Source organism: Syzygium oleosum, unplaced genomic scaffold, assembly GCF_021117445.2.
Source record: "Syzygium oleosum isolate NSW1041296 unplaced genomic scaffold, Sole_v2.1 Sole_v2.19, whole genome shotgun sequence".
In the NCBI taxonomy this organism is placed as follows: Eukaryota; Viridiplantae; Streptophyta; class Magnoliopsida; order Myrtales; family Myrtaceae; genus Syzygium; species Syzygium oleosum.
This window is the reverse complement of record NW_026607503.1, coordinates 4,722,278-4,742,268: the sequence shown is the minus strand read 5'-3', so window position 1 is coordinate 4,742,268 and position 19,991 is coordinate 4,722,278. Positions and strand designations below refer to the sequence as shown.

The 19,991-nt window shown below is 40.8% G+C and overlaps 4 protein-coding genes across 4 annotated transcripts; 2 read left to right on the top strand and 2 right to left on the bottom strand.

The window, feature by feature from the left end:
* Positions 1–325: 325 nt before the first annotated feature.
* Positions 326–2,571, bottom strand: LOC115673923 (protein DETOXIFICATION 14-like). The gene is made up of 7 exons (XM_030596189.2): positions 2,341–2,571; positions 1,716–2,260; positions 1,544–1,630; positions 1,409–1,465; positions 1,065–1,303; positions 668–873; positions 326–412 (listed from the first exon to the last, which is right to left on the bottom strand). Exons 1-7 carry the CDS (start codon positions 2,569–2,571, stop codon positions 326–328), a joined length of 1,452 nt encoding a protein of 483 aa, XP_030452049.1.
* Positions 2,572–6,046: 3,475 nt separating this feature from the next.
* LOC115673950 (integrin-linked protein kinase 1-like) lies at positions 6,047–8,991 on the bottom strand. Its single transcript, XM_030596213.1, has 9 exons — positions 8,737–8,991; positions 8,492–8,584; positions 8,213–8,296; positions 7,927–8,018; positions 7,691–7,811; positions 7,250–7,329; positions 6,655–6,717; positions 6,242–6,333; positions 6,047–6,078 (listed from the first exon to the last, which is right to left on the bottom strand). The coding sequence occupies exons 1-9, from the start codon at positions 8,989–8,991 to the stop codon at positions 6,047–6,049; spliced, it is 912 nt and encodes a 303-aa protein (XP_030452073.1).
* A 1,523-nt stretch (positions 8,992–10,514) lies between these two features.
* On the top strand, positions 10,515–11,991 carry LOC115674077 (loganic acid O-methyltransferase-like). The gene is made up of 3 exons (XM_056320114.1): positions 10,515–10,598; positions 10,830–11,498; positions 11,641–11,991. Exons 1-3 carry the CDS (start codon positions 10,515–10,517, stop codon positions 11,989–11,991), a joined length of 1,104 nt encoding a protein of 367 aa, XP_056176089.1.
* A 3,244-nt stretch (positions 11,992–15,235) lies between these two features.
* Positions 15,236–19,387, top strand: LOC115674059 (uncharacterized). Its single transcript, XM_030596381.2, has 7 exons — positions 15,236–15,522; positions 16,571–16,696; positions 17,246–17,446; positions 17,530–17,626; positions 18,468–18,571; positions 18,676–18,727; positions 18,997–19,387. Exons 1-7 carry the CDS (start codon positions 15,290–15,292, stop codon positions 19,216–19,218), a joined length of 1,035 nt encoding a protein of 344 aa, XP_030452241.1. The 5' UTR covers positions 15,236–15,289; the 3' UTR covers positions 19,219–19,387.
* The last annotated feature ends 604 nt before the right edge of the window (positions 19,388–19,991 follow it).

The window sequence follows — 19,991 nt, the reverse complement described above, 5'->3', positions numbered from 1 at the left end:
GCTTGCCCCCACGTGTTCATGACCCTGATCTAAATCTCCCCTGCTCTTGCAAATCGATTTCTGATCATTCATCCATTTATCGTGTACTCATACGTATAAGGACACAATCAGAATCAAGTACGTACAGATACAGTAGTCACAACTGTGCAAGTAGGGTCGCAATGTAATGACAACACTATCCATGGTATTACTGCACATACACACGGAATCAACTCAAAATTACACCAACTGTATGAATTCCACGGAAAGTAAGCGCATCTGATTAATAATACTAACTATTCCCTGTTAACAATTGATGGGAAACGCAGCAAGTGAAATTCGCAATTTATCTTGCAGATATAATCCTAGTCCTCTGGTCACATTGCTCTTGGTGAGGATTTTGTGCAAATATCCTCTTCCTGACCTCGTTCACCTGCAACATAAGTTCACGGCATGTTAAACGAGGACATATTAAACTTGTGTTGCTGCGCAATTTCTTCCTCCCAATTGAACTTTAGATCGAGAGACATTATGATCCCTGACCGGATTCAGGTAGGCTGTTCCTAAAAGGGGGTGCTCAAAAGGTGTTGTTGAAAGTGGAAGTGGGTTTTTCGTTTATATGTCATGTCGATGTGCAGACTTCAAAATCTAACAACGTGCCATCTACAGGAGCTTTTTGAGCAAGCACCTGCTTTTGCCAATTTGTGGCTCCAGTAATGAGAGAGAGGAGGGCCGATTGCACGGCGGTTCCTGATATGACACCGATCCAAAGCCCCTTCGCTCGTAGATGCAGGACAAAACCGAGAATTAGTCCAATTGGGAGTCCTATCAAATAGAACGCCCCGATGTTTACGTATGCTCCTATGCGCTGCCATCCACTTCCCCTGGCTACTCCTGATTCATCAAACATGATCAAATCAATTCAACTGGTGGTCAAAAAATTGAAGTTCTTAATCTGTAGAGAGGGTCGAACCACATTCAAGGAGGACAAATATCTGAGAGAATGTCCCCGAGATGTAACGAGTACGGTTTCTCAAAGGAGGAAAGAAGGAAAATGGAAGGAATAGAGATATGTAAGAGCTGACCAGATAGGACTGCCTGTATACTGTCCATGAAAATGGAGAGACAAATAAGAGGAGTCATGACTCCAATGTAATGCACCACTTCGTTCTCATTGCTGTAAGCATATCCCAGTACATAACGACAGCAGAAGAGCACAATTCCCACAATGACCGCTTCAATAATAGCTAGAGACAATATTACCAGAACTACCACCCTTGCCCGGTTCGGGTTCCCTGCTCCGAGTTCGTTTGAGACCCGAGTACTGCAAAAACTCAGAAAACCAAATCCATTGAAAACTTGAAACATAATTTACCTAACATTCTTGTGACTGTACCTTACTAGGGATGGAGAGAAACGCGAGTTTTACCTTGCAGCAGCTCCAAAACCATATGGCACAGTGAAGTGCAATGTAGAGATCGTAAGACTGAACCATTAAGATTATTACAGTCAGAAAGATTGCCGATTTGTGTAAAAATGATTGCTGAACTGCTTTATACCATACCATATGGAGAGAACCGAGGTCTCGAGCTTTGGATTTGGTAAAAAGCCAGATGACAACAGGAGCAGCTCACACGACCACCATTTTAGGCTGCAAGAACAGGCATCGAGAAACAATTGAAGAGAGGATGAAACAGCAAGAAAGTTTCTCTTTTCTGGGACATAGAGAGACTGACCATATCATTACAGCAGAAGGAATTCCGTATCTGAAGAACTCGAGGATTCCATGAAAGGCGTTTTTATTGAACCGTGCACGGGTTTTCTCACATGCTGACGAGAACACGATGTAGAACCCGAGCAGCATTGCATTCAACCAAGTCGATATGCTGAAGGCCAAGGCTGCGCCCATGCTTCCTAGCTCCAATTTGTACACAAGAATCCAGCAAAGGGGTATGTGTAAACAGAGGACCAAGAAGGAGCTGAGGAGCATGGGAAGTATCAGGCTTTGAGTTTGGAGAAACCGAACGAGCGGCTTGAGGATCGCGCCCCCGAGCAGCGCAGGAATGAGCCACATCAAGTATTTACGGGCTTCGAGTGAGATTACAGGATCTTGGCCCATTCGTTCCAGGAGCTTGTCCGTGAAAATCCAGAGGATGCAAACTGGAGGACAAACGAGAATGAGAGACATGGTGGCGCTGAAAAAATAAGCTCCGAGTTTCTGGAATTGCCCGGCACCGAAAGCTTGCCCGCATAGAGTTTCGAGTCCGCCAGCCAATCCTGACTGTTAGGAATATCCAATACGACTTAGATTTCTATTGTTTAAGAATGTGACCAAGTTACTAAGCAATGGCATTGGCTTACAAGGAGACTGAAGCCGGTGACATTGGCCAGAGAAGTGGCGATGGCAACGCTGGATAGCGAGAGTTGGCCAAGGTGTCCGACTGCAACCACTGACACGAGTTGCACGAGGTACTGCAACACCGAAACCACCACCATTGGAGCTGCTATGCGAGTAGCCTTCTTCAGTTCTTGCACATACAGGTCTCTTGTTAACACCCATTTTATGTGCTCGCTCTCCGGCGCCTCTTCCATGGCTCTTCGGGTCAGTTTCAGGTCTGCTCCTGGATGCAACAGTTTTAAAAAAGGGTGAGTGAAGAGGCAATTTGCAACTACTACATTATTCCTGAGTTTGTCTCCAAGTTGCGTTTGACTAATCATCGTCCCCTGAAAGATTATATGATCAACATGGTCAGTGCACGTATGACGAGACCGATGGCAGCTTGTGTTGGGACAAAAACAACGTTCAAAGCACTAAACTATTCTTTTCTCTTCGGAAGTAAAGAAAAGCAACTCAGCACCCGTTATTTTGTTTGAAAGAAGAGGACTTTTTCGGCGTTAGCCAAATTCAAAACCAAATCTATTATATTGTACGATGGGATTTCAATGAAATGTGTCTTCATATTGCAAAATCAACTAAAATGAATATGTTGTTAAATAACGAAGAAGCTATGTAACTCAACTCTAACAGAAGAGATCAAAATTATCAGAGAAATTAAAAAGAGGCGATAAAGAATGCAAAAGATTTACATGGTTCGATTTGGGTATCATAGCTGTTCCACGGAAAGAGCCAGCCGCAAAGAATTCACTGATCAATCAAAGAGTCACAGAGTTACAATCATTTACTCAAGTGCTTACAAGTCTATTACACCAAAATTCACGGTGTTTAGCTTAACATAACTTCTCAAAAAAATAAATCACGGAGAATTACTTCTTAGCTTCCAAACTTTCACCTTCAATAAGACAAGCGATCTCAGTGGGATGTTCGGCACCAAAACAAGCTTGTATATACAAAAAGGGTTAATACCACGAAAAACCTCAAAGTGATATACATCTGATAAATTTACCCAAAACTAATTTTTTGACCACTAAAAACCCTAAAGTGGTACATCCATGACAAATTTATCCTTCGTCAGTTTACGTTAAATTTTACTGTCAAATTTTGAGTTAAATGATACATAGCAGTTGACGGGTGTACCAGTTCGAGATTTTACCCTCAATTCATGTGTAATAGTTTGTGATTTTTCGTGATATTATCTAATTTAACAGAGGGTAAATTTGTCATAAATATACAAGTTTGGGGTTTTTTGTGGTAAAAAAATTAGTTACGAATGTACCGGTTTGGGGTAAATTTGTTCCAGATGTTCCAGTTTAGGATTTTTCGTGGTATTAACCCTATATTAAACTAGGAAACTCTTTGTTCATCGATTTCAAAGTGGAAATCAATTTCCGTACTTTTTTGCCGACTCAATCATCCAGCTCCAACAAGGATTTATTGTTACTTCAAATGTCAGGTCAACCATAAGTCCAATCAGAACTTTCCTAATTTAAATGACACATGGCCAGGCTTTGGATTGAACTTCGTTACACGGCTCAAACTCTAGATATAATCTAATATGTCGCCCCATAGCTGAAGGATCACGCATTCCACGTGTGGATCCAACCGAAGATCCCTATGCGCCTCTAATGTCATCCAAGTTGCGTGAAAGGGAGGGTGCCTTTCATTAGGACATGGCATACAGATTGTGCAGTAACCTGGCTCCACAAATGCACCCGGCAATGCTCGTTCGAAAGTGCCTTCAATCCAGGAGAATATCTGATTGTGTTCGTTTCTGGACCAAATGTTTGTGATTGTTAAGTCATTGTCTGCAGTAACTTCTTATAGGTTGGAGGATCTGCTGATGTATTTGATGAGGATCCTTTTTCACGTTGATTGGACAGTCGAACCTCGTGTTTCCTGAACTGTTTACATCATGTGTGGTTCTAAAAGGAATTGGCATCCCATTCCTATTTTACCTTTGTTTGGCTAAGATTTGGGATGGTTGATCCACGTAATAGATACTTATGATCGTCTAGCATGTGGCAACAAGAACCTTTTAGGCAAGGACTTGCCAACCTTCTTGACAAACTTAGTTTTCTTTTCTTAACCATTCGAATCAGGCAATCCTCAGCTAGAGTCAGATAAAGGACGGCCTGGATCGTTGTCTATAAAGCATGCTAAGTTGTTAGTTAAAGAAAGTACTGATTGTGGCTCGAAATTAATCTCCATTGACTTGAAAATTTGATCCGCAATTGAATTGCAAGAAGACCCGACCCATATTAGGAAAGTCTAAATTGGACTCTGGTTGACAAAGTCGTGGGTGATGCAAAAAGGGAAATTGATTTCCCACTGTACTTCTTTTCCTTATTCAAGATGAAGTCTATGTCCAGGTCAGCGAACTCGTAGTTTTTTGCACATAAATGTCTGGTGTGCGTAGTGAGTGTGCTTACTATGAGTAAAACCTTGCAAGAGACAGAGAGCACTGAGAACCATTACCGGTCACCCAAGAGGGTTAAGAGTGAGAAAACTCCTTTCTTGTGATTGGTTCTTGTGAATTTGGTTTTAATCTAGGACTGAAATAGTGTGATTGAACGATTGTAATTTCATCTCGCCAATCATAGTAGAACTATTTCATTGATCTCTCACCGTGAATTAGGCACACCGCCAAAATTTGCTGTATTCAGGTTTTATTTCTGCAATTATTTTTTACCCAAGTCTTTTTCTTTGGTTCACGCTGCCGTGGTAGAGTAACAGAAAACAACATTTCCCTTACTATGTCCACCATCCACATGTTAGGTGTGTATCTGCAAATTCAGCAGACGCATGCGGGCCGCGTGAGGCTCGAGGAAACTTCTTCAAGTGTTTGGATCACAGCTATGAAGTCAGGCCTTTGATGTGGATCCTTACTTATGCACTCCTCGATTAATCTGCAATCGAAACTAAAGAAAATGAGTATAATGAACGTCTCAGCTTGTAGGCCACATTGATGTTGCAGAACACCTTGATGTATAAGCATGCGGATTATCCTAGAGGTCAAAGTTGCTTTACTTTTCGTGAACCAGTCTGTTTGCATTGCATTCAATGTGTACTTGCCTTTGCTGGACCTAATCATGAAATACTCTGAAAGCATACTAAATCTTGAGAGATGCAATGAAAAATCAAAGATACTTTATTTCGGCAACTTCTTTGGGATATTTTATATGCTATTGACTCGCTAATCAGTCAAAATCACTGTCTAACCACGGAAGCAAGAGATGTAAGTGCTTAACTCTGATTTGCAAAATATAAGTTTTCTCGATATGCAACTCATAAAGCGAAATGAAGTACTTGGACAGTATAGAACTCGATATGCATAACTGGCTTCACTTACTGTTGAATTCTTTTCGGACACTTGCTCATCTGGAACTTCACTTCGAAATCAGCATACTCGATATGCATGGCATCAGAGTTCTTACTATTTGGCAGGTGCCTTCCTTCTAACATCTGCTCTCCAATCGTATAATCCCCAACAGGAAATAACTCTTGTAAGCTTAGACAATGCGACAGACTTAGCGGGAAATAGAAGAGAAAAAAAAGAGTGGCAAGATTTATGAAAACACAACAAAATGATGTTTGTCAGTCACCGATGCTTAAAAGTAGTTGGTGATAAATTTATGGAAGAAAAGCTACTTTTTCTGCTTATGCTACAAGCTATTTGCGCTTGTCATATGCAGTTTGCTGACCTGATAAATTATGATACCAAATAAAAGGATATCTTTCTTAATGTCGCCCGATGGGTTTCTTTTGTGGCCAGAGCCATCCTTTCTTGTACCTGTGAAGCAGAAGACTTGATAAGAGGAGCGGTAAAGTTAATATTGACTTAACTAAAAATACTTGGTCACATACCGGTTTCTTGATTAGGTTGTATTTTCTCATATAACATTGGGACCCAATATTCACCAATCTTTAAGTGTCCCCCTTCGTCCTGTAACAGGTTTCTATATACAAAGGGAGGAAGCATAGGTGAGATACACTGACACAGGGTCAGGACATGACTTCAAAACAATTCTTGGTTCTAAAAATTGATGAGGTACAAAGCCAGGGCATTCAGTGATGCTACATATTGTATTACTTCTGCTAAGACTTCACTTTAGCTTGTGCTCTGTCTAATTATTCTTAAAGAAGTTCTCCACCATCACTCTATAAGTGTTGTAATAGAAAAAAAAGTCTAGGAATTGACTTGATCTTAACTGTGTCCTAAGTTTCAATACCTGACATCACTTCAGCAAATGCAGTGCCTGGCCCAGAAACATACTTACCTGGGATGGAGATGATTGTGCACTATAGGAAAGGGTTTATGCTGGTGGAGATAATTCATTCCCCTGCAAATTACTTTGGAAATTGATAAATGTATTATGGTGGTTGTGTAATTTACTTTTTGAATGATGCAACTTAAGTCGGTGAATTTGCAGCACACTTGAATTGCAGTTTTATCAGCATAATTACTAGCTATATATGCTTATGCTGCTTCAACCGAGTCCTCAATCAAGCAAGTCTTGAACTCTTGAGCACATGATGTACGTTTTTAGCTTTGTGTTTCAGAAATAAGCACGGTTATGATGTTGCATAGAGAAGATAAAGTTTCTAAACAGAAACATTACAAGTTGGCCATCAGATTCGACCGCAAACAAAAAGACAGCTAAAATTCCAAAGCTTCACAGTACTAGTTTCAGACCATTTGCTTTCACTGAACATCATGAATTTGAATAGTCTAGCCACTTAGAAGGGTAAATAAGAGTGGAATCCTAAGATATCTAATGTATCAAAAGGTTTGCGCAGCTGAAATAATATCAGAATAATGAATTTTATTTTCCAGTGAGAAAAAAGATTGAGAGAGAGAAAAGCTTCATTCACCTAGCTATGTCCAGCGCATATTGCAAAGCAGTGTGCAGTTCTATTCTTACTTTCCCCTCCACGATGTCCTCAAGATTCCCCTGAAACACATTTGGAACAGCAAGGTGAGTGGACAGTTGAAAGAAAGATTGATGAGTGAAGTAGCTTCCTAAGAGCTCAAGCCTTGGTCTGCTCAAAAGTATCTTCACTGTACAATGCAAACCCTAATTAAAAGGAGAGTTCTATATTTGATCTTAAATATTCTTCAGTTGTTATAACTGTCTGCATAATATTTTGTTCATTGAGCCTCCTAGACATTGAAAACAACAGAATTCTAACAGATAATGAGATGGGATATCACAATTTCAAGTAGTAAATGAAGATTCATGCACAAAAAAAGAAAATTAGTTTAACACAGAGGGAGGGTCATTTGAGAAGTAGAGTGATAAAGTTTGATGATACCTTTGGTAAATATTCAGTGATCAAAATCATTTCCTCTCCATGCACAATTGAACCAAGAAACTGCAATATGTTGGGGTGCCTGAGTTCTCGTAAGAGAGTGTTGTCCTTCGCTGATAATTTCCTGTATCATTCTTGAAATAGGAAAATTCAGTCCCCTTGCATAATTCCATCCTCAGAGAGAAATAAATTCACGAAACTGTCCAAGGAAGATGAGAAAAACTGAAGCTTTTACGCACATTTTGACAGGATGGCAGATTTGGTTCTCAACTATGGTTTTGACGACCATTGTTCCACGCCACTTGACCTTCTCAGACTTGCCAAATAGACCCTGCAGCAGAAACAATGCTAATGACCAATTAATACCTGAATATTTGCAGTCATTTACTCACACTCTGTCGGTAGTTTTGCCATGTAATATAGTTAATGTGATTTAGCTAATCTCAGACGTGATTTATATGCTTGATAAAGTACTGAACATGGCCTCTTTAGATACCTCTTACATCTGTTCATGGAGGCTCCTACCTGTTTGACAATAGAAGGATGCAGAAGATTAAGTTCTGTGATATCGATATTCACTTCATTCAAATCAGATTCATGTCGAACCGTCTGCAAAATGGAAATTACGGGGTTAGATGCATTCATTGCATCCATTTTCTCTAATAAAAGCTAACAGGGTACTCTTTGGAGATATCAACCATGTTCGGGCACATTGCTTAGAGGACTTGGCTCAACAAAGTAATAAAGTCCACATTGAAAATATTTTTTATGAACTAACTTTACTGTAGAGATTAAGCTAGTTACCATTGGTTGATCGTTTTTGAAATCTATGCCGCCATTCACTTCCAGGATCCTGCAAATATCTCGGTGTCCATAACTTCTCGCATCAGTCAAGGGCTTCAGGTAAGAAAATCATAGAGTTTTAGTCTGATAAAGAACATAAAATAGACACATGATGGTTTTTAACTTCAAGCACGATATCTTCAGAAAAAGAAAACAACAAACAAATCAGTTATCAACAAGAGATGATGCGCTAGATAGAAGCTTACAGTGCGGCTCCATCGATCTTGAAGGTTAACATCAGCCTTGTAAAGAAGAAGAAGCTCAACGATAGGAGCGTGGCCCTCACTCGCTGCGAGATGTAAAGCAGTCCTCTTATCATAGTCTTGGACGTTAGGAGATATGCCTTTCCTGAGCATCTGGTTCAAGCCTACTCTATCACCCCTCGAAGCAAAGCTCAGAAAGTTTCCAATAAGTTGCATGTCAAAGTCATCAGTAGATTCTTCATGCCGCAACTGACCCATCATCTTGATCTCAACAAAACTTCACAGCTTCCCTGTATAGCATGAGAATTTCCCTTGTTTAGGTGTGTCCAGCAAGAACATAGAAATTAACTATCACGTGAAAGGAAGAGAGAAACTGCATTTAAAATTTCTTCTTGGTCCTTTGCTATCCTGTGATTCATGTGTGAGCAACAATGTGCCACTTACCCTGTTGGTAAGAATCTAATTTCTGAGCACATCAGCGAAGAAGTTTGGCCTAGTAATAGTAGTCTGCTGAATGGATAGCTGTTACTTAAATGACAAAGCGGAAACCAGCGGTTACACCTATGAAAGAAGTATAGGGCTTAACGGCCAATTCCCTTGTTCTTGTCTGTTTTCAATTGATGCCAACTTTCAGAATTATTCATCTATTGTTGAACTTTATTGAGTTTCTTTGAGCTCCTAGGGCAAGATGATGAGTAATGGTACTATTTGTAAGACTGTTGTGAGCTTTAAAGGCCATATTCATAGTCCAGTACAGTCCATAACTCGAGTTAAGAGCCAGCGAGGATTGAGTCTCCAACCAGATTTGGTGGGAAAATCCCAATCTAATTGCGGGAAAAGGAGTATATATCTAATTAAGATTTCTTTTGGTCAGTGTAATTAGGAGTTGAATTATGATCCAAGCATTTAGTATTATTTTCAAGTAATGTGCTTTGCAGTTTATTGAGGAAACTGATGAAACGAAAAGAAGAAATAGGTCTAATTAGAGATGCAAATGCTCATTTATTCTGGTAGCATAGAAATTTGTATAGGGCCAAAGTTCCTGATAATTTTTTTGGTTCTAGAGGAAGGGATTTACTGAAAAGTGGGCTCTAATATTTGGACGACCTTTCTGCAAACAATTATCATCCCCATCTCTCTTTTAATACAGATCAAATGAGGAATGTACAGTTGTTTTATCTTAAGAAAGAAACTCAAACTGCGAAAAACTAGTCAATCTGCCGAATTCAGAAGCGGAGTTTGAAGCAGAGTTGATATATATTTTTTGGTTCAGAAACATGTAAGATCCATCATAAGGTTTGTGGGATTTGGAATGTGCAGCAATATCAGAAGGTACATCACTTTTGCTCACCTGGTCTAGGTCTGGAATCTGATGATCTTGATTCTCACCAACTAAAAGACAGGAATGCCTAAATAGTTCAATGGTTTGGTATATTTCACCCTATTTTTATAATCAGAAGGAGAAGGTGAATGCAAGTGTCCGGACATAGGTTACTGTCAGCCAAGAAAGTGTGAGTTGTACTGAAGGATTGTTGGCCGGCCTTAGGAATTAACTACTTCTGCTCATTTTTTTAAATCAATTAACAAGTATCTTTTAACGATCTTTTTCATTTTTCATTCAACTTGAGCAATCAGCCTCGGTTACTTCGGAGCCTAAAATGCAGTTTGGCTTATATATCATGACAGACCTAATATAGCAGGTCCAGTGGAAAGTGCCCTTGTGTGTGTCCACATGTGAGAGAGAGAGAGAGAGAGAGAGAGAGAGAGAGAGAGAGAGAGAGATGGCCTGTGTACCAACTCGATCACTTCCGGCGAATGGAGGAGATGGCTTGTACAGTTACACCCGCAACTCCACCTTTCAGGCAGTGCATTCTGGCCAACATATTTCACCTGCAGCTTTATGTGTTTCTTCACCTTTATGGCAATGTTTTCCAGCTTTGTTTTCTCTGGATGACATCCTTTATCAGGCTAATAATCATCTTATGTGTCTTCTTTATGTTCAACCATCAAAGTTCCTGATGCCCTATTAAGAACTAATTCTTTTCGATTAGAGTGTTTACTGACCAGGATTATGATCAAGAGTAGAAATTTTGCAGAAATGGGGAGTAGAAGCCGCCAAGGCCTTGATCAAAGAGTCCATCGCCGAGAAGCTCGATACCAAACGATTCGTTTCTCCTTTGGCAGCCTCAACCACATTCTGCATCGCAGATTTAGGCTGCTCCGTCGGGCCCAACACCTTCATTGCGGTGCAGAACATTATTGAATCCCTTGAAGTCAAGTTCAGTTCTGATGGCCTCAGTTCTGAGACCACCGAGTTCCAAGTGTTCTTCAACGACTTCACTTCCAACGACTTCAACACCCTCTTCAAATTGATTCCCTGTGACCGGCACTACTTTGTGGCTGGCGTCCCCGGAGGATTTCATGGCCGCCTATTTCCCAAGGCTTCGATTCACATTATCCACTGCTCCTACGCCCTGCACTGGCTCACAGAAGTGCCGAAAGAAGTGGTGGACAAGGACTCGCCTGCATGGAACAAGGGAAGGATCGACTATGCATACGGCCCTCCAGAGGTCCATGAGGCGTACGCAGCTCAATTTGCAAGAGACTTGGAGCGTTTCCTCGGAGCCAGAGAGCAAGAGCTCATGTGCGGAGGGCTTATGGCCCTTGTCGTTCCGTGCCTCTTGTACGGGACAACTGCCCAGCAATGCACGCTCATAGCAATGGGTGGAGTCCTAGGTTCCTGCCTCATCGACATGGCCATTGAGGTACGAAATCTGCTTCCGAGTCTGCGCCTTCCATTGACATTGGTCAGAAAGTTGAGTACATTGAGGCCATCTCTATGGAATGTCTCGAGTTCATTTCGAATTTGCGTTCAATGATCAATCTTACTTGTTTTCTTGGCTTTAGGGGTTGCTAAGTGAAAACGATGTGGACTCTTTCAACCTCCCCAGATACTATGCTAGTCAGCAAGAGCTGGAAGCAGTCATAAAGAGAAACGGTTCGTTCAGCATCGAGAGGATCGAGCTGCTTGATCGGCCCAAGATCAACAGAGGGAACATCACAGAGCGGCTGTCCATGGTCACCTCGTACTTCAGGGCGCTCCTGGAGGGGCTCATCAAGGAGCATTTCGGGGCCGAGATAGTGGACGGGTTATTTGACCGGTTCGAGAAGAAGATCGAAGAGTCTTCCATGCTATCGGACCCCGGGTACAAGTCACCCGGCGAACTGTTCATCCTCCTGAAGCGCACAGTCGCTTGATTCCGGAGTGTACTGCGTTTGATGTGAACAGATACTCTTATATGACAAGTCCATCTGTTTGTTTGCGTTGTCCATTGGACGGTCTAACAGAAGCTATCATCCTTGTGCACAGGCCTCTCACTCTCAGCTAAAATAGGGAAAACAAAATAAATAGTCCATGAACTTTGACTCAATATATAATGTGATCTCTAAATTTTAAATTTATTCAATGTGATCCCTGAATATTTAATTTGTTCCCTGAACTTATGGTACATGTTTAATTTAGTATCCGAATTATATGAAAATAGTTCAATAGAGTCATTTTCTTAATTCAAGATCAGGGACTGCATTAAACATTTTCATATAGTTCATGGACTATATTGGACATGTACCAAAAGTCGAGAGACTATATTGAACAAAAAAAAAGTTTAGGGACAACATTGGACATTAGGCTAAAGTTTAGGGACCACACTAAACAGGTTAAAAGTTCATGGATCACATTATACATTGGATCAAAATTCAGGGACCATTTGTATCATTGTCCTGCTAAAATATGATTAGTTAGTCCACAAGTGGAATAGCATATACCAAGTCCTCTCAAAGAAGGCCGCTGAATAGAGCACGTCTCGGGCGAGAGACCAACGTGCATAGACCAAGGTGAATACCCCAATAATGGAGGCTGCATTACGGTCGATTGTCCCTAGAGCCCTTTTACTTTAAGAATGGGCTGGCGGACTTCTAGGAACGGCCTTGGCTTCGTCGCTAAAAGCAATTCACAAAAGATTTAATACTGTCGGACGGGGATCTCAATTTCGAGCGAGTCCGTCGCCACAACTATTAGTTTAGCAAATGGCTTTGACTTTTAGCCATGTTCCCTTGGCTTCTCGCATAGTCACTAAAAGCAATTCATAAAGATTTAAAGGGATAAGTGAATCAGAAGTTGTCAAGCTTGTCGAGAAAGTGTTGTTGTGCCTTAAAAATTTCGAAAAGTACAATTAAGTTATATAACTTATAATGAAAGTACGATGAGTCTTAAAACTTCAAAAAGTGCAATTAAGTCTTAAAACTTATTAAATTGATCCAATCAAGTCATTCTTGTGATTGCACTTTTCGAAAGTTTTAGGACTCAATTGAACTTTCGTGATATGTTTTATGACTTGAGTACACTTTTCAAAAGTTTTAGGACTTGATCGCACTTTCGTGATAAGTTTTAAGACTTGATTGCACTTTTTGAAAGTTTTGAAATTCAATTGCACTTTCATGACAAGTTTAAGGACTTTTAATACACTTATCCCAAGATTTAATACTATATAGGGATGGGAATCTCAATTTCGTGCAAGTACGCCGCCACAACTAATGTTAACAAAAGGCTTTTGACTTTTAGCCATGTTCCCTTGACTTCTTGGTTAAACATGTTGCAAACCCATCAATGATAAGTATATCGAAAGTCTTAAAATTTATCATAAAAGTGTAATAGGATCCTAAAATATTAAAAAAGTGTAACCAAGTCCTAAAACTTGTTACAAAAATATAATCAAGTTCTAAAACTTTCAAAAACTACAATCAATTCCTAAAACTTGTCAAGTTGGTGCAATCAAGTTCTAAAACCTATCAAGTTAGTGCAATCAAGTCATTCTAACTTCACAAAAGGGAAATGTTAACAAGTTTTAGAATTTGATTGCACCAACTAAATAAATTTTAAGACTTGATTACATTTTTGCGACAATTTTAAGGACTTGATTGTACTTTCGTGATATTTTTAGGGCTTTTAATGCGCTTGTCCCCCAACCTCATAAATAAGATCTCCCTTTTTGAGGTTGATGGTGATGTGAATAATGAATGTGGATGATATAAGACAAGACATTTCATGGACAAAAGGGAGACGATTAACCCATGATCAAGCAATGAATAAAGTTTATCATGGCCATTTTCATGGCTTGGCATTGCTGGAAAATGACACGCCGTCCTTCGCTTGCTAAGACAAAAAAATATAATGGTTCTCATCCGCATCATTGCTCCCTTTTATTGGGGGACACTTTGGTTATATCTTTCATTGTACTTATACATGCGTATACGCATCTCCAAGCAAAAATACTATTATCTTGGAAATGGAAAGTGATTTTCTCAATGACGAAATCTTGAAATACTATTATAAACGAGCTTTTCTTTAGCAAGCATGGACCAATCTAATGTCTAAAATTTTCCACCATGTGTACGATTGCACGGACCGCATGATTTGTTCCGGGGTCAAGATGAGTTGATAGGATCCTTTTTTTGAAGTCCTATGCTCGTGGCGACATGGGGCGAAAAAGGGTTCGAGGGAGATGGGATTTCTCTCACTTTTGACATAGCGAGTTTACGACATCCTTGAATTAACTCATTCGAGATGTTGCTTACTTTGGCCAGTCTCATACCAAACCTCACAGTTTTGTCCTTTAGCGTATATGCGTTCACTTTCCCAGAAGGTCACTCATTTTGGTTGTGCCCTAGCTTGGGCTTGCTCAACTTTGGAATTTCAAAGCAAAGTTTGCCGTTACGTCAAAAAATGCTTCTGTGAGTTAATTCTAGTTTTTTACACATAAACACACGTACATTAGAATTATTCTCCTTATATTTGATACATAATTCGGTTCATTCCTACCCCTTTCACCATCCTAAAAGCCTACCAGGAGCCGCTCCTTATTTAGGCTCTTTGGCCCGACGATCACTCCCTGCTCTCATTGGACCAGATTATTACAGAGCCTGAAGAGGAGGCCAATGTGATCCACTATTAGCCAAGTGGTCCCTTGATAATCTCGTCTGCTGTGCCTAATTTGTGAGTGCTCTCAACCACATGATAGTTTTTTCTTTGGTCAAAACCACATGACAGTTCAATGTGCTTATTATCGCCTAACCCTAAGAACATGGGTCATCAAAGCAGATTTTCTTTGTCGCCACAACTCAAATAAATTTGAATATGCGCTTTTTTTACTTTGGTCTATCAGATCAGCAATGGACGTGACAAAAATACTTGATAAGCTCGAGATTTTGACTCGATTATTAAAGTGATTATTTTTTCTTCTCCGCCTCGGCTCGGTTCAATTACGCCCTCGAGATGGCCGTGCGGGTCCCAAGCTTCTACCAGGCTCCGGCCCGAACCGGTCCGGTCCGGTCCGCTGAGTCAGCACCGCCGGATCGGACCGGACCGGACCGGATCTCTGAGAACGTGGATCCAAATCTCGTACTCGCAGGTTCAAAAATGTCCAAAACCCCCACGAGTAATACAACAGTCCGAGGAAGAGAGAGAGAGAGAGAGAGAGAGAGAGAGAGCGAGCATCGGATGGCCGGCATCAGATCGCCGCCGGAGGACCCCGAGCCGCCGCCGCCCCAGCCGGCCCGGCCCGGCCCGGCGTCGGTCGATCTCGTGTCCGACGACGACCGCTCGGTGGCGGCGGACTCCTGGTCGATCAAGAGCGAGTACGGCAGCACCCTCGATGACGACCAGCGCCACGCCGACGCCGCCGAGGCCCTCCTCACCTCCGGCAACTTCCGCGCCGCCGCCTCCGATTACAGGTCTCGCGCTCTTCCTCCTTCCCCTCTTCGCGCTCCGTGTTTCGTTTCCGGGCCTTTTCGCTGCTCCTTTTTCTTCCCGTATCGTTTTGGGGGCTATCAGATGTCCTGTGGAAATGTTGGCTGCTCTACGTGTTGATGATCGAAGTGGCTCTTGACTTGTTGAATTAGCGTTGAGCTAGTGAATCGGACTGTGTTGCCGCGAAACTGACGATTTCGGGTGGATTTGCGGCTGCTGGAGATGGGTTCGTAGTTTTTTATGATGGCACTCTGCACAAACTCCTTTTCTCTTTAACCTAACCTCAGTTGTCAATTTGGGGTAGATAGTTATATGAGTTCCGCGTTAATGTCTGTATGATGCTTAAATTTGCGGAATTTATGCATTTCTCATGTATGCGAGTTTCCTCTATGAATTGGTGTGAGACTAAACTGAGATTTGCACCCAAAAGGAAAAACCTCTGAGATGCTTCCTCGGAGGTGAATACGAAAAAAAAAAATAATAATTGTAAGGGCATGCGAGGGAGGGCCAACATCTGGTCCACCGGCTACTCAGAATTTGCAAGGTGCGAAATTTGTGGAGCCTATGTATAAACGCAATGCTGACTTAGTTTGAAATCTTTCCGTGGAAATTACTGGCTGGAGGGCTGTACCTTCTCTGGTTAATGTCAGTTTGAATGAATTCTTTTCTTGGTACGATCAATATCTTGTTTGAATGCGGCTCTGCAGTTATAAACTGGAGGTAAATGACTGGTGTTCACCCAAGGAGTAGATGATTGGCAGTGTAGGGCTCCCAATATTGATTCTTGAAGAAGAGAGGATTGTTTGACTGCTTCTTGAAAAGTTGCAAAATGAGCTAATTGATAGCTCTACTTTGACTAAAAGTTTTCCGTTTTCTTGGTACTATTGTATAGAAATGAGCTAATTGGTAGCTTTACTTTGAATTAGTTTTGCCTTTTTTTTTTGTTTCTACTAGTTTATACTCCATTCAGCAACAACATATATGAAAATCTTCGAATGTGGAATGCTAACTATCTTGGACGTGTGCTAACAGTTCGGACAAGGAAGAACCCGATGCTGATGGGGTAAGCTCAATGCTTGGTCTTCAGAGCTATTGGGATGCTGCGTATGCAGATGAATTGACGAACTTCCGTGAGCATGGTCATGTGGGTGAAGTTTGGTGAGCATTTCTTGTACTTAAAAGTGCAGAACACATTCTCTTTTCTTTCATACTTTGAGCGAATAGTCATTTGTATTTACTTAATATTTGTACTGACAATAACCTTATATGGTAAACTTGGATGGAGAAAATTGATTAACCCCAAACATTATCTATTAGGGGGATTGATGTTATATTGGTGCTCACTCATAACTTTGAACTCGGAAGAAAGTTTAATGATGGCGTATTTCTTAGTATGTCAGAGAGAAACTGTAATTGGGCTCATGTATCTTTTTCCCCTTGCGTTGTAGTTTGTTGTAATGGTGGCAATGCCTGGAACTACATGGTGTTGTATTTAGGCAGTTCTTCATTGTATTCCTAGAATTTAATGTTCTAAGTCAAAGCATTTATGTATAACAACCAATCCTAAAATTGCAAATGCTTCACAAGTTCATTTATAATGCTAAGTAGTGAACAAATGATGAGGTAGGTAATTGAAGATTTTTATGACATAAAATCCTCCTTTTTTTCTTCCAAATTAATTTGTTTGACTAGCTGGGTATGTTGAAGGTTTGGTGCAGATGTTATGGATGTAGTAGTTACTTGGACCACAAATCTCTGCATTCAAATTGCCCAAGGTCACTTGCCAACTGATGCTGATGATGTCAAATATGAATCCGCTGAAGAAGGAGATAAACATTTATGTGGCTGGAGCGTACTTGACATAGGAACAGGCAACGGTTTGCTTCTTCAGGAGCTTGCTAAGCAGGGGTATGCATTCAGGACAGGGAGTTTGCCTGGATTATTAACCCTAGATCCTTGACCAAGACTTAATCTGTCTTCCTCCTTTTCAGGTTTTCTGACTTGACTGGAGTTGATTATAGTGACGGGGCAATTGACCTAGCTCGGAGGTTGGCTGTTCGGGATGGATTTCCCAATATTAAATTTTTGGTATGACAGTCACAAAACTCTTTGGACATACAATTTGAGTTCCCACTGTAGTTTCTTTTTCTCCTTTCCTTGCCCAAGTGAAATGGATGGTATCCTGCTTCTTGTAGATGTCGACTACTTGATGGGTTAATTTGTATATACTGAGGTTCATATTTTTGGATCCCCCTTTTGAAGATCTCTAATCCATTTATTCATTAGTTTTGGTGCAATAGTTGATTTTCAAATGTATGGGTGGTGATTGCAATGTTGCCTATAATTGATAAAGAGGAACTAAGTAGGTACTACTATCAAAGCAAGAAGACAGTTGAGTAATACTACATCACATGGATTGACTACCCATTATAATTATATCTTTTTTTTTTGGTAAAGTTATAATTATATCTTTGTTGTTCTCTGTTTTCCATATCCTTTCATGTGGCAGCAAACTATTTAGCCAAAAGGCAGATATTAGCCTGAAGAGTCTTTTGAATGGTTTGATCAACTCTTCTTCGAATTACCTGGGTTATTTTGCATGAGGGGCCCTGGTATGTGCTTGGGCTTCCAGGACTATGCCAAGCTCTTTCCCAAGAAACCATTGCTCCATAGCCTCATCATGCTCTGCAATTTGCTTATGTTTCTTTTATTCTCTCTTGTTTGTCTTATATTGAGTTGTTTTTTATGTTGTCTGGTTGTACTTGAAACGGGTACAGCAATACATGGCTCAGTCTGTGACTTATTTATGCAACAAGTTGCAGAAATTTTTAAAGGTAGTTTCTCTAATAGGATGGGCATGGAGCATTACCGAGGCATTTAATTAGCATTGTGTCATTTTTGTATTCATTTTCCTCTCTTTTGGCTTTAGGTTGATGATATTCTTGAAACAAAGCTGGATCAGCAGTTTCAGCTTGTCGTGGACAAAGGCACACTAGATGCCATTGGATTGCATCCTGATGGCAATATTAAAAGGTAAGCAGCAAAATACTTTGACATTCCTTTGTGTTTCATGTAGAGTTGACATATACTTGTATGTTGATTCCCTATTAAGATCTGAATACATGCTTCGTTTTCAGGATTATGTACTGGGATTCTGTTTCAAGATTGGTGGCTCCTGGTGGGTTGTTGGTAATGTCCTGAATCTGTTACCTATGTAGTTCTGTACTTCTAGTTTCATTGAATATTTTTCAACTAAAAGGTCCTGTTATCCCTATCCTTCGTAAACAGGGATCTTCAAGTTAACAGTTCCACTTAGAACACCATGGTTTCTGTTCATGCTGATCATTACTTATGGTTTTCTCTGCCATATAGCTAATTTTGTTGTTAATTTTGCACATAGAAATATGTACTGATGAAAGTTAACTTATCTTTTTTGTCCCCATGCCTGGTGATGATAGGTCATCACCTCGTGTAACAGCACCAAAGATGAACTGGTCCGAGAAGTGGAGAACTATAATCAAAGGGGAGGTCGTCAACTGTTGGAACTAGAGGCAAAGGACAATGACACGTGCAGAGATCCTCCCTTTAGATACATCAACCATGTTCGCTCGTATCAGACCTTCATGTTTGGTGGGTCAGTCGGGTCACGCGTCGCCACAGTTGCGTTTCTCCGGAACTAGGAATCCACTCTTGCAATTGTTTCCCCCAAGATATCTTTCTTTGTCCATTATAGCATCGTCAAAACAACTCATGTTTCTTGAAAACCCGAACGATCTAGTGAAAGGCTAGAAGTTTTTGCTGCATTTACTGGACTTGCAGATGCCGGAGGAATACAGAATTTCATGTAAAGCTGGTAATTTTTTGTGCTGTCTTCCACTTATTTATTTGTGTGGGTGTGTGGGATTCTTTCTTCGATGTGAACGAACAAGGACTGGGGTTACAAACGCAACAAATTGGGCACGGGTGAGAAGAAGAGCACTCGCTTTTTGGCTTTGGTGTATGCTTGTCCAAACTCCTATACCGACAGAATGTGTCTTCAGCGGACGCTTTACTATAGTCTATAGATAGATCAAAAATTGCCGAGCTCCGTAACTGGAGCTTGTGACCCGGGTGTGGGCATTAAGTCGGTTCCGGAGGGGTCTGGAGAGCGGGATCAACCTGTTACATGAGGAATCAGTTCGGTCGGGTGCGGAATGTGTCGTTGTCCTTCACTTGAATCGAACCAACCCTTGGGCCGCGCAGTCCTGTGCCTGGCTTGGAAGAGCGGAAACTTCCCTCAGAAATTAGGGCAGTTTGGGATCGCTCTCCTCTTTCCCGACCTCCACCTTTTATTGAGACTCAGTTAGGTTCAATTTTCTTAAATAACAAAGAAATTCTGCATCTGAAATTATTAGAAATATTAAGAAGAAGCTTGTTACAAATACAAAACGAAAAAGATGTAATTGGCCAAATT

Bases quoted from the DNA above. Each gene is read 5' to 3' on its own strand.
- LOC115673950 (XM_030596213.1), bottom strand. From the start codon at position 8,991: ATGGGTCAGTTGCGGCATGAAGAATCTACTGATGACTTTGACATGCAA. The intron at 8,297-8,491 runs GTAACTAGCTTA...TCCATTTTGCAG, and splicing joins TCAAAAACGATCAACCAATG to ACGGTTCGACATGAATCTGA. The intron at 6,334-6,654 runs GTAAGTATGTTT...CTTTGTATATAG, and splicing joins CACAATCATCTCCATCCCAG to AAACCTGTTACAGGACGAAG.
- LOC115674059 (XM_030596381.2), top strand. From the start codon at position 15,290: ATGGCCGGCATCAGATCGCCGCCGGAGGACCCCGAGCCGCCGCCGCCC. The intron at 17,447-17,529 runs GTATGCATTCAG...CCTCCTTTTCAG, and splicing joins CAGGAGCTTGCTAAGCAGGG to GTTTTCTGACTTGACTGGAG. The intron at 18,728-18,996 runs GTAATGTCCTGA...TGGTGATGATAG, and splicing joins TGGCTCCTGGTGGGTTGTTG to GTCATCACCTCGTGTAACAG.
- LOC115673923 (XM_030596189.2), bottom strand. From the start codon at position 2,571: ATGGAAGAGGCGCCGGAGAGCGAGCACATAAAATGGGTGTTAACAAGA. The intron at 1,631-1,715 runs GTCAGTCTCTCT...CTGTTCTTGCAG, and splicing joins CCTTCTGCTGTAATGATATG to CCTAAAATGGTGGTCGTGTG. The intron at 874-1,064 runs GTCAGCTCTTAC...TTGATGAATCAG, and splicing joins TATACAGGCAGTCCTATCTG to GAGTAGCCAGGGGAAGTGGA.
- LOC115674077 (XM_056320114.1), top strand. From the start codon at position 10,515: ATGGCCTGTGTACCAACTCGATCACTTCCGGCGAATGGAGGAGATGGC. The intron at 10,599-10,829 runs GTGCATTCTGGC...GAAATTTTGCAG, and splicing joins GCAACTCCACCTTTCAGGCA to AAATGGGGAGTAGAAGCCGC. The intron at 11,499-11,640 runs GTACGAAATCTG...TCTTGGCTTTAG, and splicing joins TCATCGACATGGCCATTGAG to GGGTTGCTAAGTGAAAACGA.